At 30.5% G+C, this 12,411-nt stretch overlaps 1 protein-coding gene across 1 annotated transcript in view; it reads left to right on the top strand.

Annotated features, from left to right (window-relative positions):
• Positions 1-412: 412 nt before the first annotated feature.
• The window catches only part of LOC100212564 (protein DD3-3), a 78,975-nt gene continuing 66,976 nt past the window's right edge, over positions 413-12,411 (top strand). Inside the window, exon 1 of the mRNA XM_065818248.1 lies at positions 413-764. Coding sequence (XP_065674320.1) covers positions 688-764 — 77 coding nt within the window. The 5' untranslated portion in view covers positions 413-687. The remainder of the gene's footprint in view (positions 765-12,411) is intronic.

Raw genomic sequence — 12,411 nt, 5'->3', positions numbered from 1 at the left:
AAATAAGCTAACTTAATATCTTTACTCGAAAAAAAAGTTGCTACTAAAGACCTTTTAAAAAAAATGTTTTTGCTGCTGATATGGGATAACGACGTTAAATGTTATAAAGTTAAAACTTCACAAATTGTCTATAGATTATTTTTGTACAAATGCAAATTGCAAGTTTTTTTACGTCTACTGGAGGAAAGCTTTTATTCAACAAAATAAAATTGATAAAGAACTTTTAAAGTTCATTAGCTTCATGCTTTTATTATTATTATTATTATTATTATTATTTTTATTATTATTATTATTATTGTTATATGTATTATTATAATAACATTTATGAGTTATCATAAAAGCATGTATAGAAAAAATGTTTCTGCTGTTCTCTATGGTTTGTTGCATTATAAAGATTCAATAAACTTTTAAAAAAACAATAGGTTTTTTTAATAGAACGTGCTTTAAAAATTCTCCAAATATAAGTTTAATAATCTAAACTTACAATAGATATTATATTTAATATACAAAAGATATTATATTTAATGTATCTATGTAGAAATAAACTCTGAAATGTGTCAGATTGTGTGTTTGAATATAAGCACGAAAAATTTGTTGTTATAAAATCGTCTCTGAAATTTAAAGAATCATTATTACTTTTACAATCTATAATAAAACGACTTTTATTACGATCTAAAGAGATTTACAATGTTCGTTTTTATTTATGTTGCAATACTTTTGCTTTATTCGCTGGTAACTGCTGATGTCTATTTACACAATCCAAGGTAACTACTTGATAATTAGAAGTATATATTGAACGACCGAATTTATTGATAAGCCATATTTGTTAATTTTATAACCATGAGCGAGACTAGGTTTTTTCAAACCGAGACGAGACCGAGACGAGAAGTTAGGACTTCTCGTGAGACCGAGAACAAGACAAGACGAGAATTTAACAATTTTTGAAAACAAATTTATTAAAATCCAAGTAAAAAAAAAAATGTAAACATGGTTTTGACAAATAGACACAAATGACATTTGTCAAATGTAAACAGCTTTTTCAAATATTAATTCAGAATTTTTTTGCCAAACTTTTCCAACAAGACAATGTTTTCTCTGATTAAGATGATTTGTTCTACTTTTTCTGGGTGTAAGTTGTGTCTGGATGATCGGACGACATTTCCACCTGAGCTAAAAACTCTCTCTGATTTAGTTGAACTTGATGGAATAGCTAAAATTTGTCTAGCTAATGAAGAGAGTTCTGGCAATGTATTTAAATGCAATTTCCACCAATCAAGAATCAAAAAGTCTTTTTTGGCATCAGGGAGATATTCATACTGGCACGTTTCGCTCAAATTAGGATTCAGTTCAGATGTTGGCTCTTGTGTTTCAAGTCTGATTTTAACTTGCGCTTCAGTTTTGAATTAGAGGACAAATCTGCTGAAAGGACTCTGGCAACAGGTTGGGACTCAACATTATCCTTAACCTGTGAGGCTAACCATTCTTTTGTTGTTTGAAATTTTTTGAAGAGCTTCAAGTGAAGTCCCTTTAAAGCAGGATTTAAATAGTTTGCTGCAGCACTCAATAAGTTTCCAGTGTGACAAAGAGGAAATCTTTTCTCAATGCAGCTTTTCAAGTTTTTTGCATACAAGACACCGTAGCCATTTTTTCCATCCGTCTCAATAAATTGACAAATTTTGTCATGGATTAAATAAAGAGAATCGGCGACAGTGTTAATTGTTGGAATAGACTCAGTCGACCACGTTTCTGTAGCTTCTTTAAGTGGTGCCAAAATTTCTACTGCTCCCTCGATTGATTTCCACTGTGATGCACTCATGGTCTTTGAAGAAAAAATATCTTCATTTGCACATAAGCTGATAATTGCACTCTTTAGATGTAGGACAGAAGCCATGCAATCCAGTTCACTATTCCATCTTGTGTCAATAGATTGGCTTAACTGTCTAAAACTGATTCCTTGAGCGTCTGATTCTGATTCAAGCAACTCAGCTGCAACTGTTGACTGGTGAGTTAAAGAAGCCAAATCTTTTCATGTTTGCAACGCATCATCCATTCCAGCAGTCATTCCAAATGAGTCTCGAACTGCACATTGCAAAACATGATTGTTGCACAAGTATTGGTCAAGGCGCTTTGACAATTTGATTGCAAGTTTCATGTTTCTTGCCTGGTCGTTCACGCAGTGCATTGGCAAATCAGCAGGCAAATTTAGTTCTTCTAAGAAAGAATACCGCTTTCCTTCAATTAAGATACCTGTGTGTCTGCCTGGGAACTGTTAGACATGGGGTGTCCAGTGATGTAGTCTCCAATTTTCGTCAATAGCATGAAAAGTCCAAGAGAGGTAGCTGTCCTGAGCTCTAGAAGTCCAAAGGTCTGAAGTAAATGCAGCACATTTTAGATTTGGCGTAATCTCTGTTATTATGCTCTTCATTCCAGCTTGAACTTCTCTTGACCGAATTTAAAGCTTTCTTGAATATGTTGTTCTTTAATGAAGGCTCAGTTTAGGGTTTGCAATGTCAAACAATTTCTTGAAACCTCTTCCTTCGACTGCTGAAAAGGATGCCAGATCAGTGCAAAAGTAATCCAGCATTGCAGAGTCAAACTGTTTTTGAATGGAATTGTTTTTGTCATATTTGGACTTTGTTTCAAGCATTTCGACCATGGTTTGTTGTTTCTTCTTAGGAGGAGGAAGAAGAGAGTCGTCAGTTTTTTCAGAATACTAAACGTATTCTTGGCTGTGTTTTTTTTCGAGGTGACGATGAAGTCCACTTGTGTTTCCATCTTTTGTTTTCAAAGACTTTTTGCACGCCTTGCATTCAGCACCGTCACTTGTTTTTTGAAAATATCTCCAGATTTTGTTTTTTCTTGGTTACTTTTTTGATCGTTGAAATGAGGCAAGAATATTTCTTTTCAATATGAACAATATGTGTCAAGTTGAATTCCATTGTTAAACTAATGAAATTAAGTCGAAAGTGCACCATTTTATACAAAAAGTTTTTGTATTTAAAATCTAATTAAAAATATTTAAAATCTAATTAAAATTTTTTAATTAGATTTTTAAAAAAAATCTAATTAAAAAATCTAATTAAAAATTTAATTTGTTTTTGTCAAACACAAATTAAATTTTTAATTAGATTTATTAAAATCACTGAGTCAAAATGTTAATTAATTAAAAAAACAAATTATTAGGCATTTTGTAAATTATAATAATTTTTAATTTGGAAAATAATATAATATTTAAGTCTCGTTCTACTTGTCACGAGAATTTTCGTTTTCTCGTTTCTCGCGAGAAGTCCCATTTCTCACGAGAAACGAGAACGAGACGAGATCTCGCTCATGGTTATAATTTTATAAAATAACTTATCGAAAAGTCTCTTTCCAGTTGAAACTTAAAATTGGAAAGTTAACTTTTTCCCCCTATATTATAACCATAACTTTATAAATTTGTTTTTATTTGACTTTTTTTGAATAATTTTCCTAATGGACTAAAGTATATGTTATTTTAAAGTCAAAGAAAAACAAAGGGCTAGCCTTGCACATTTAGGATATAAGAATAATTTTTAATTTCAAGTCTAAATTAACGCAACTTTTAAAAAACTGGAACCATTAAGTAAAGCAGCATATTTTAACAAACTGAATTGAAAAAAACGTTTGACTTTTGAAAAAAGCAAACATCACAACAGACATGACTTTCATGATTCTTTTCAAAGCTAGCGTTAAACTAAACCAAGGTTTAAAAAACTAAACCCAGGTGTAAAAAGAGGTTTCATCTTAAAAAACAGTTTTAAGATTTACTCCTTTAATTCCCCGAAACGAAAAGAACACATCACAGTTATCTATTGTTTTTTAGCAAAGTGGTTCAAGAATTTGATCACAAACCAATTATATTCAAAATTAAAATAAAAACTTTAACACCAAATTCAAAATAGAAACATCTATTAGACTGTATTTAACCATTTAAAATTAATTTGTTATTTAAAACTTTTAATTAATAGTTATTATAATAAACAATTGACTTAAAATAGTTAGCAAAATACGCTAAAACTTTCTACAACATTAATATTTTTTTTTTAAGTTGATATTGTTCAAAAATCAAATTAACGAAAAAATAATTTTTTTAAATTATTCTGAAATCAAAAGAAATTTATATAGTTTTATATAGTTGTTTATACCAGCTTTTTAAGTTTAGATTTTAAAGAATTCACATTTTCCAGATAAATTGTTGAGATAAAACTTAAGCATTTTATAATACAACAAAGATGAGAAGGATATATGTTTGAATATATGCATTAAATTCATACCCGCGATTAAAAAAATAAATTAATACTAAGCTATCGTTGTTTTTTTAATTGTTTATGAAACAATCTTTATATATTATTGCCGAACTTAATCCTTTTAGTAGTGTTAGTAGTGCCTCTTCGAGCGTGTTTGACATGGAAGCCTTGGCAGCCATTGCAACCGAGGTAGTAGTGAGAAAACGTCGCAGTACATTTTGTTGAAAGCAAACGTGAGCGAAAGTGTACGAAAATATCTTACGTACGTAAACGTCAAATTACGTAATGTTAAAACATACTAAAACATTTATCAAGTTGTACAGTTTGACTTTCACTTGAAAATTGCATTGCGTCAAGCTCTCCTCAACTTTGATCTATAGCATTTATTTCCGTTTAAAAGATCATTATAGTTGGCCAAGTATATAGCGCGCCAATCTTCAAACAAGATCAAACAAGAAGTGGTTCGAGTCCTATTGACTTTTTTAATTTTTTTCGATTGTTTTAAAATACAAAATACTTTTGAAGTTTTATTATATACATATTAACAAACGAAAAGATTTTTATAAAATCTAAAATTTCTAAAAACATTAAAACACCGGCAAAAAAAATTTGTTGCGTATGTGTCATGATTGAGATACATATGTTATTAATGCGCTCAGGAAATTAGTCCTAATAAGTTGCGGATGGTCTGGAAAAAAAATTGTCTAAAACTTAAAAAAGCAAAAACTTAATAAGACAGACCTGCTAATCCAGAGGGTGCTGCTGTAGAGGAAAAAAAAAAGAAGCCTGTAGCTAGAAAAAAATATAAAGCTTTCTTTTGACAATTAAAAATTTTTTTTGGTACATTTTTTTTTTTACTATAAATATATGGTGCAGCCATTTTTTAAAACGCCTTACAGGGTTATTTCATAATTAAAACCACTTTATTCCATAATTAAAATCACTTTATTCCATAATCAAAACCATTTTATTAGATTATAAATACTTTATTTAATATAACAAATAAATTATGAAAAATTATAAAAAATATTTTCCACAAATTTAAAGTTCAATATTTATTTTTAAATGAAAGAATTTCTAGACAACGCCAACAATAAATATTGCCTAAGATGCTCGTAAAAATTAGCAAAACTACCTGATCGGGTGTCTAGTAGATAGCAAACGCGCTCTTTTATCGTGCTTCTTGTTTTTGCCAATGGTTTCATTCTCTTATAAATTGTTTTTACTTCACCAAAAACTTCCTCTATGGGATTCAATTGGGGAGAAAAAGCAGGTAAAAACTTGAATATAATCCGATTTTCATTTAATAATCTCAACACATCTCTGCTGTGATGAAATTTACAATTATCCATGATAAGAACGTAATTGCTTCTGAAATATGGAATAAGATTTTGTGTAATAAATTTTTTAATTCTTTCTGAATTATAAGTAACATCACTTAACTCATAAGAAACTATTCCATTAATATTAATAACCATCATCAAGCTAATATTTACACCTTTGCAGGCTGGGACAGTAACATATGCTTTTTGATTTACCAATGAATATCCATAATTAGTAGTGGTGTGCAGGTTAAAACCTGTTTCATCTAAAAATACTAAATGGTCATAATTATAGTTTGCTAATTCTCTTGCAAATAATTGCCTGGCGTCTAAAATTCTCGGAGAACTTCTTTCAATTGGTACTTTAGTTAGCCTCTTTCTAGTATATCCCATTTTTAAAAAAATTTTACTTACATAACTTTTGGAGCGATTGATTCCAATATTATTTAAATTTTTACAATTTCTTGCTGCACATAACTACTGTCATTATTTAAATATGTGGCTATTTCATTTTTTATTATACTGTTATCCTTAAATTTCGGCCCTCTTTTGGCACCTAATATTTCTTTATCTGTTAAGCCATCATAATTTTTTAAATTAATTTACTTAAACAGCAATCAGGAATTAACCAACTTATCCTACATAAGTTGGTTAATTCCTGAAATTCTTTATTAGATTTTTCAAGATCTAAATATCTTTTAACATTTTTAATCGTTTTGTTATTAATTTCAATTAGGGTCTTTCTTTCTTGTGTCATACTTAGGCAATTTTTTTAAGTTTATATATATTTTAAATGTGGTTTTAATTATGGAATAACCCTGTAATATGCTTATTACGCATTTCGAGAAAAACGCCATTAAAAAAAAATTATTTGGAAAAACTCTTTGTAAAACGTTTTTTGAAACTAATGATTTTTATGATTTTTTTCAGAACTCTTTGAAACTATGTATCATAACGTTTGTAGACATCTAAACTTGCTTATTTTGTAAAAAAGTCAAAATTGATTTTTTTTACCTTAAGGCCTTTTGAAAAACGGCTGCAGTATGTATGATACAACTAATATGTTGAAATGAGAAAATTTGACGCAAAATTTAAAAGCTCTTAACAAAAGCCACAATACCAAAAAAATTAAAAGTAATTGCAGTTCAGTGCACTTAAAAATTTTAGGTATGGTATATTGGTGTTTGCAAAGAAACATATAAATCGTTTTTTAATAAACATCCCTATATAAACAATATATATATAAACAAATATGCGATTTGTTTATGTATATTGTTTATAAAAACCACTTAGGGGCTGTCCACAAACTACGTCTTACGTCACGCTTTAGTGTGAGTGTGTGTGTGTGTGGGGGGGGGGGGGGGTAGGCGATTTTGTGACCATTTGTTACGAGGGGGAGGAGGGGGTCTCGATTTTGTGACGCAACATTTTTTTTTTTTATTAAATCTATAGAAGACTTTCTTTTAATTAAAAGGGAGTCTAATCAAACCAAAACCCTCAGTTATCTACATGTTGATTATAAAATTAACTACGCCTAAATCTTACTTAGTTAATGTGTACACTCCGTTAACGGAGTAGTTACAGCTTGTTAACGGTCTGTTACGGCTGTAACAGTCTATATGCAAGGCACTTTCTGCGCTTTGATTTTATATGGTCCAAGTGCAGAACTTTATTTAGTTGGTGCTCAAAAGTTGTGCAGTAACAAAAAAAAACAAACTTTTGTGAACAAACTAAAAAAAGAAAAAATTTCTTCACCGAGAGGTGAACCCCGAAACCTTGGTTTAGTAGAATCCACTCGACCACGCTAACGTTGCAAGTTGAAATAAAATTATATTTATAAAATAATATTTTTACATATATAATATATTATTATGTTTTATTATGTATTATATATTTTATATATATAATATTTTGCATTCACGGTTTGTAGATTTGGGGTCCTAATATCAATGAAATACCCTATGAAAATCCTTTTAGGTGGTAATTGTGTTTACTAATTGTAGCACAAAATGAGTAATTTCAAAATTCTGCATTAATATCCAACTGACTTATTAGACATTTAAGCTTTTATCCAAAAGTGTTTCATATACGCTATGGATAGCTTTTAAGACCAAAATATTTGTTTTCGTGAATTATTTATAAAACATGATATCTAGATCTGTAAAAATAGAGACTTTTAATTTTAATCATTTATTTTCTACAAGACTTCACTTACAAGATAAACAACAATTTTCTTTCTGATAATTGATTAGAATACTCTTTAAGGAAAGACACATGGAGAAGCAAATGTTTCAAACTTTTTTTTCTGAAATAACCTATGTAAAAAATCTTTCTAGTGCAGAGTTTAGATTTTTTTTGATATTACACTCAGTTACACATTTCAGGAGATGCTTGGCATAATCAGGGTGGGAAAAATCTTGTTTGTAACTATCTCAATGAATCTTGAAATTCGAGTGCAAGGCTTCTGTTCCCTGCTCACTGAAGAGACCAGTCCCATTTTTTTTGTCTTGATAAATTGAGGCACATGGAAAAATACTGCATGCGCTTTAGGTGTAACTGAAATTGGAAGTTTAATGTAGCTCTGTTGGAGTTGAGCAATCTTGGATTCGTAGTCAGGATCTAAATTCTGGCCAAAGTAAGAAGTCACAATATCCTTGAATAGCGCTAGTGTTTGAATGAAGCCATGAGCTTGAGCAAAATTTTCCTTTTCTGAAATCAGTTGGAGTTTGGTCACACCTCTCAAGAGCTTCATGCAGTCATTCCTATTGAAATGACCACCATGGAAAGGCTGGATGGGAATGTGAAGTGATAAGGGCCATTCCTTGGCTTTGGGCTAAAGATCACAAAGAGTTTTGATCAAGTGATTTACCACACCAAGTAGCAAATGAAGCTCCATGGGTGGAATAGCCTTAAGGACGAGCTTATCATCTGGAAAATCGAGTATTGGCAAGTGAACAACATTTTTGAAGTCCTTTGATTTTCTCAAATCTCCTCCGGCTCTGATGAATTTGGAATGTGTCTTCTGATCTCACCAAAAGTTCTCAGGTGGCCACAGATTTTGGAGATTTGGTGATGAGGCATCACACCAACAACATGGATGCTTGCTGCTGTGAGACTGTATTCCACATAAAATGTTTGCCAGTTGAGATCGCAAGAAATGATGAGAGAATCTTTCTGACATTCTTCTTGAACTTGAATGAGATTTAAAATTGTCTTCACACTATGGTAGCTGTCTGAAGTATTTTGTGCAAGTGCTATCAGGGTTTTTTGCTTTACATTTGTTGCTTTGGTTGAGAGTTGAAACATCAGTTTGATAGTTTTCTGAACTGGGCTGTTTAGTGGCGTTTCATCCTCCTCTAAAACAATGTGAGTGAAAGAAGCCTCCTCCATCAGAAAGGAGCCTCCTCCATCAGAAAGGAGCCTCCTCCATCAGAAAGGAGCCTCCTCCATTTCAGAAAGGAGCCTCCTCCATCAATTCCCAACTTCAAAATGGATGATTCTGTTAATTTTTGAGCTGATTTAAAGGCTTCACTGAGACTGCTGAGACTTTGGCAATGAACCACCTGGCATGATTCCTTATTTTCTGCCAGAGTTATGTTGCTGACAATAAACTGATCATGAAGATTTTGGCCTGCTTGAGCAAACTTTAGAGGGAAACTTGGCTCCACCAATCTTACAGGAATAATTTGATTCAGAGCTGAGCCAAGTTTTTGCATTCCATTGTTGGACAGTCCAGTATTCTGCTGTGTTTGAACCTTACTTTCCGTTGTAAGAGGTTCTTTAAGGAGTTGCTGAGCTGATGATGGACCTAAACAAAAAAAAATAGAAAGTTGAAAATCAATCAAGTGATTAAACTAGATAAAGATTTGATAATTTAATTTAGAACAAAGTATAATAACAATATTTTTAAAGTAAATTAAATTAGAATCAATTAAGAATATGGAAGGAGCATTTTTAATTTACTTTAATTTTGCCTCTCCCTATTTAGCTTTATTAAAATATTTGATTGACAAGTTTAAACGTTTTTTTAAATTAAATTAACAATACCAAATCAGCACAGCATACCTCTTCTCATAGACAATATCTTTCCACTTGGTTGACTAAGCCTGATGGTTCCATTTGGAGAGGCACTTTTAGAAGCCGAAACTGCTGATGCAACTTGCCCTGCTATTACGGGATCTGCAGCTGCAATTTTTCTTAGATTTTTATGGTGAGTTCCTAAAGTGCAGTTGTGAGGAAGCCCACGTCCAATAATTGACAAGCACTTTGTGCAACGTTTTTCAGCACTTTGAGAAGCCTGCTGTGGGAGTTTGGGCTCTGAGTCTTGTAATTTGCTGAATAGATACTTTTATTTTCCCTTGGGCTTGGCAATTTGTCAGAGTAAACACTCACAAACATAAGAAAAACGAGTTGCAGGTTTGATTAAAATTGTCTCAAATTGGTAAAATTTTGCCACAACGGTTGTTTTCCCATCACAAAGCTTTCCAATCTGAGATTGGAATGAAATACAAGTTGCTAAAGGCACTCTCTCATCATTGAAATTGATATCTTTCTGGATTTGTTGAAGAATTTTTGATTTGTAGTCTTCGGTCAGCACTTGGTCACCTTTTTTCATGCAAATGACACAAACAGATTTTCTGCATTCTTCATGGGTCTTTGCAAACGTTGGCATCTTCAAACTTAATATATTCACAAAAACCTTGTTTACAATTTTCTTTGTTTTGTACAACTGCCTTTCCGGAAAAAACTCTGGATACGGACACAAGGTTCGAGCTGTCAAAAATGCTCTTGAATCAACGTAATAAATCAAATTTTGAAAAAAGTTATAAAAATAAGAAAACTTAAATATTTGATTGGCAGCATTTCTTATTTTATTAATTTTTTTCACAGAGCATGTTTACTGTATGAAATTAGCTCTGACAAAGTCCGAATTTAGATCAATTAGTTTATAAATACTTAGAGATAATTTTACTCGGAGCTATTGGGTGAAAAAAAAAACATTGAACAGGCTGAAAAGTACTAGTTAATTAACTCAAAAAAGCTCAGAAAGTTATAGACATTATTATATTTAAAATCGTTTTGTATTTTATAAAATTTTGTACCCCCCTCTCTCTTTAGGGGGGAGGGGGAATACCAAACTGTTGCGTAATATTGGGGGGGGGGGGGAAAGGAGGTCAGTTAAGTGTTACAATGCGTTTGTTTTGATTTTTTGTATGTATGTTATTATATTTAAAAAAATTGAAGATTGAAAAAACAAGATTGAAAAAAAACGAAACATATTGTCTCATTCAAGTGGACTTCAATATTAGATTTGCTTCTATCTTGATAATTTCTGGTTGCTAAAATTACATCATTCGATCTTTAAACCAATTAAAAATGATAGACGAGGCTTTTTCAAAAATTGTTGAAGCCACAATTTTTAAAAAACTAGAAAAATAAACTAGAAATAAGATTTTGATTAGATTTTTTAAAAAATCTCCTTCTATTTAAGATATATGGAATATATTTTTATGAGATATATTCTAATAAAGACAAAACTATTTATTAATTACTATTGTTATAAATAGGATCTCTTATCCGTGAAATGATATATCTGTACACGTTTTATATATTTTTATGGAATTGTATGCAAGATAATTAAACTTGATCAAAAAGTGTAAGATAAATGCAAAAAGAAACTTGACGCATAAAGGTTAATGACGCATAATTAACGTTAATTGACGTTAATTTTGCCATAAACCGACGTCAATGCGCTAAACTTTTTGTGGCTTTACTTTTAGATTAGCGTTTAATATTATTCTTAGTTTTTAATCGTAATCATAAGAATGAACTTTTATCTTTATGACTATGTTTTAGTGGTCTAACATCTTTTTCGTTCCATTTGTATAGCGTTAGGTACAAACGTCTGTAAGTGTAAACGTCGTTAGCAAATGTTGAGTTCGCAGGCAATATATGGAATAATCGCGTATAATATATCTATAAAATGAGAAAACTTTAAAATTCTATTTTAAATTTTAGAAACTTTTTTGCTATATTATTATTTTTTTGCTATAAATATATAAGCAAGATTAAAAAAATTTCAAAATTTATTACGCTGAGGGGAGGTCTTAAACCCCCTAAAACAAAACTGATGTCAGCGCACTTAACCACTGAGCTATCAATGAAATGCATTTAGTAGTAGAAACAAACCTAAGTCTTTTATAAGTTCTACGTACGCAGAAAATGTGCACATGTTAAGTTCTTTGCTCTTGAATATTTTTTTTTAGAATAAATTGTTTTACTAAAAAATATTAAAGTAAATAAGGAATAGATATATAAATAATCGGTGTTGAATAGATATGTAAGAAATGGTAGGTTTGGTAAAGACCCGTATTTAAAGCAAATTTAAAAGTCAATAAGCAAATATTAAAAATCATTACTTCGTGAAAAGTGAATAATTAATTTGTAATTTTTTATAAAGTAAAAATATTTATGAGTTTTACGATTCTTTTAAATTTTATTATTTGGTTATTGCTGTAATTAAAAATGAAGAAAACAAACAACGAACCTCATGGTATTTCCCTAAAAAACACTGGTTAACTTAGTTTATCAAACTGTAAATACATTTCAATCAAATACAAATATTTTGGAAAAATTTTTATCAAATACAATACGAATACAAAAACGTCAATTTAGCCTATTTTTTACCAAATACAAATACGTATTTGACCCCAACCATGCTAAGGAGAACTGCGTTGAAGCACCTAATTAAAAATAATAAGTATAACACTTTATACAGTTTATATTTAAAAAAATTAACAGTCTTATTTTTTTCACGTCTA

This window comes from Hydra vulgaris, chromosome 14 (assembly GCF_038396675.1).
Source record: "Hydra vulgaris chromosome 14, alternate assembly HydraT2T_AEP".
NCBI lineage: Eukaryota > Metazoa > Cnidaria > Hydrozoa > Anthoathecata > Hydridae > Hydra > Hydra vulgaris.
Note: the sequence above shows the minus strand (reverse complement) of the source record. Positions and strands in the feature narration are given on the sequence as shown.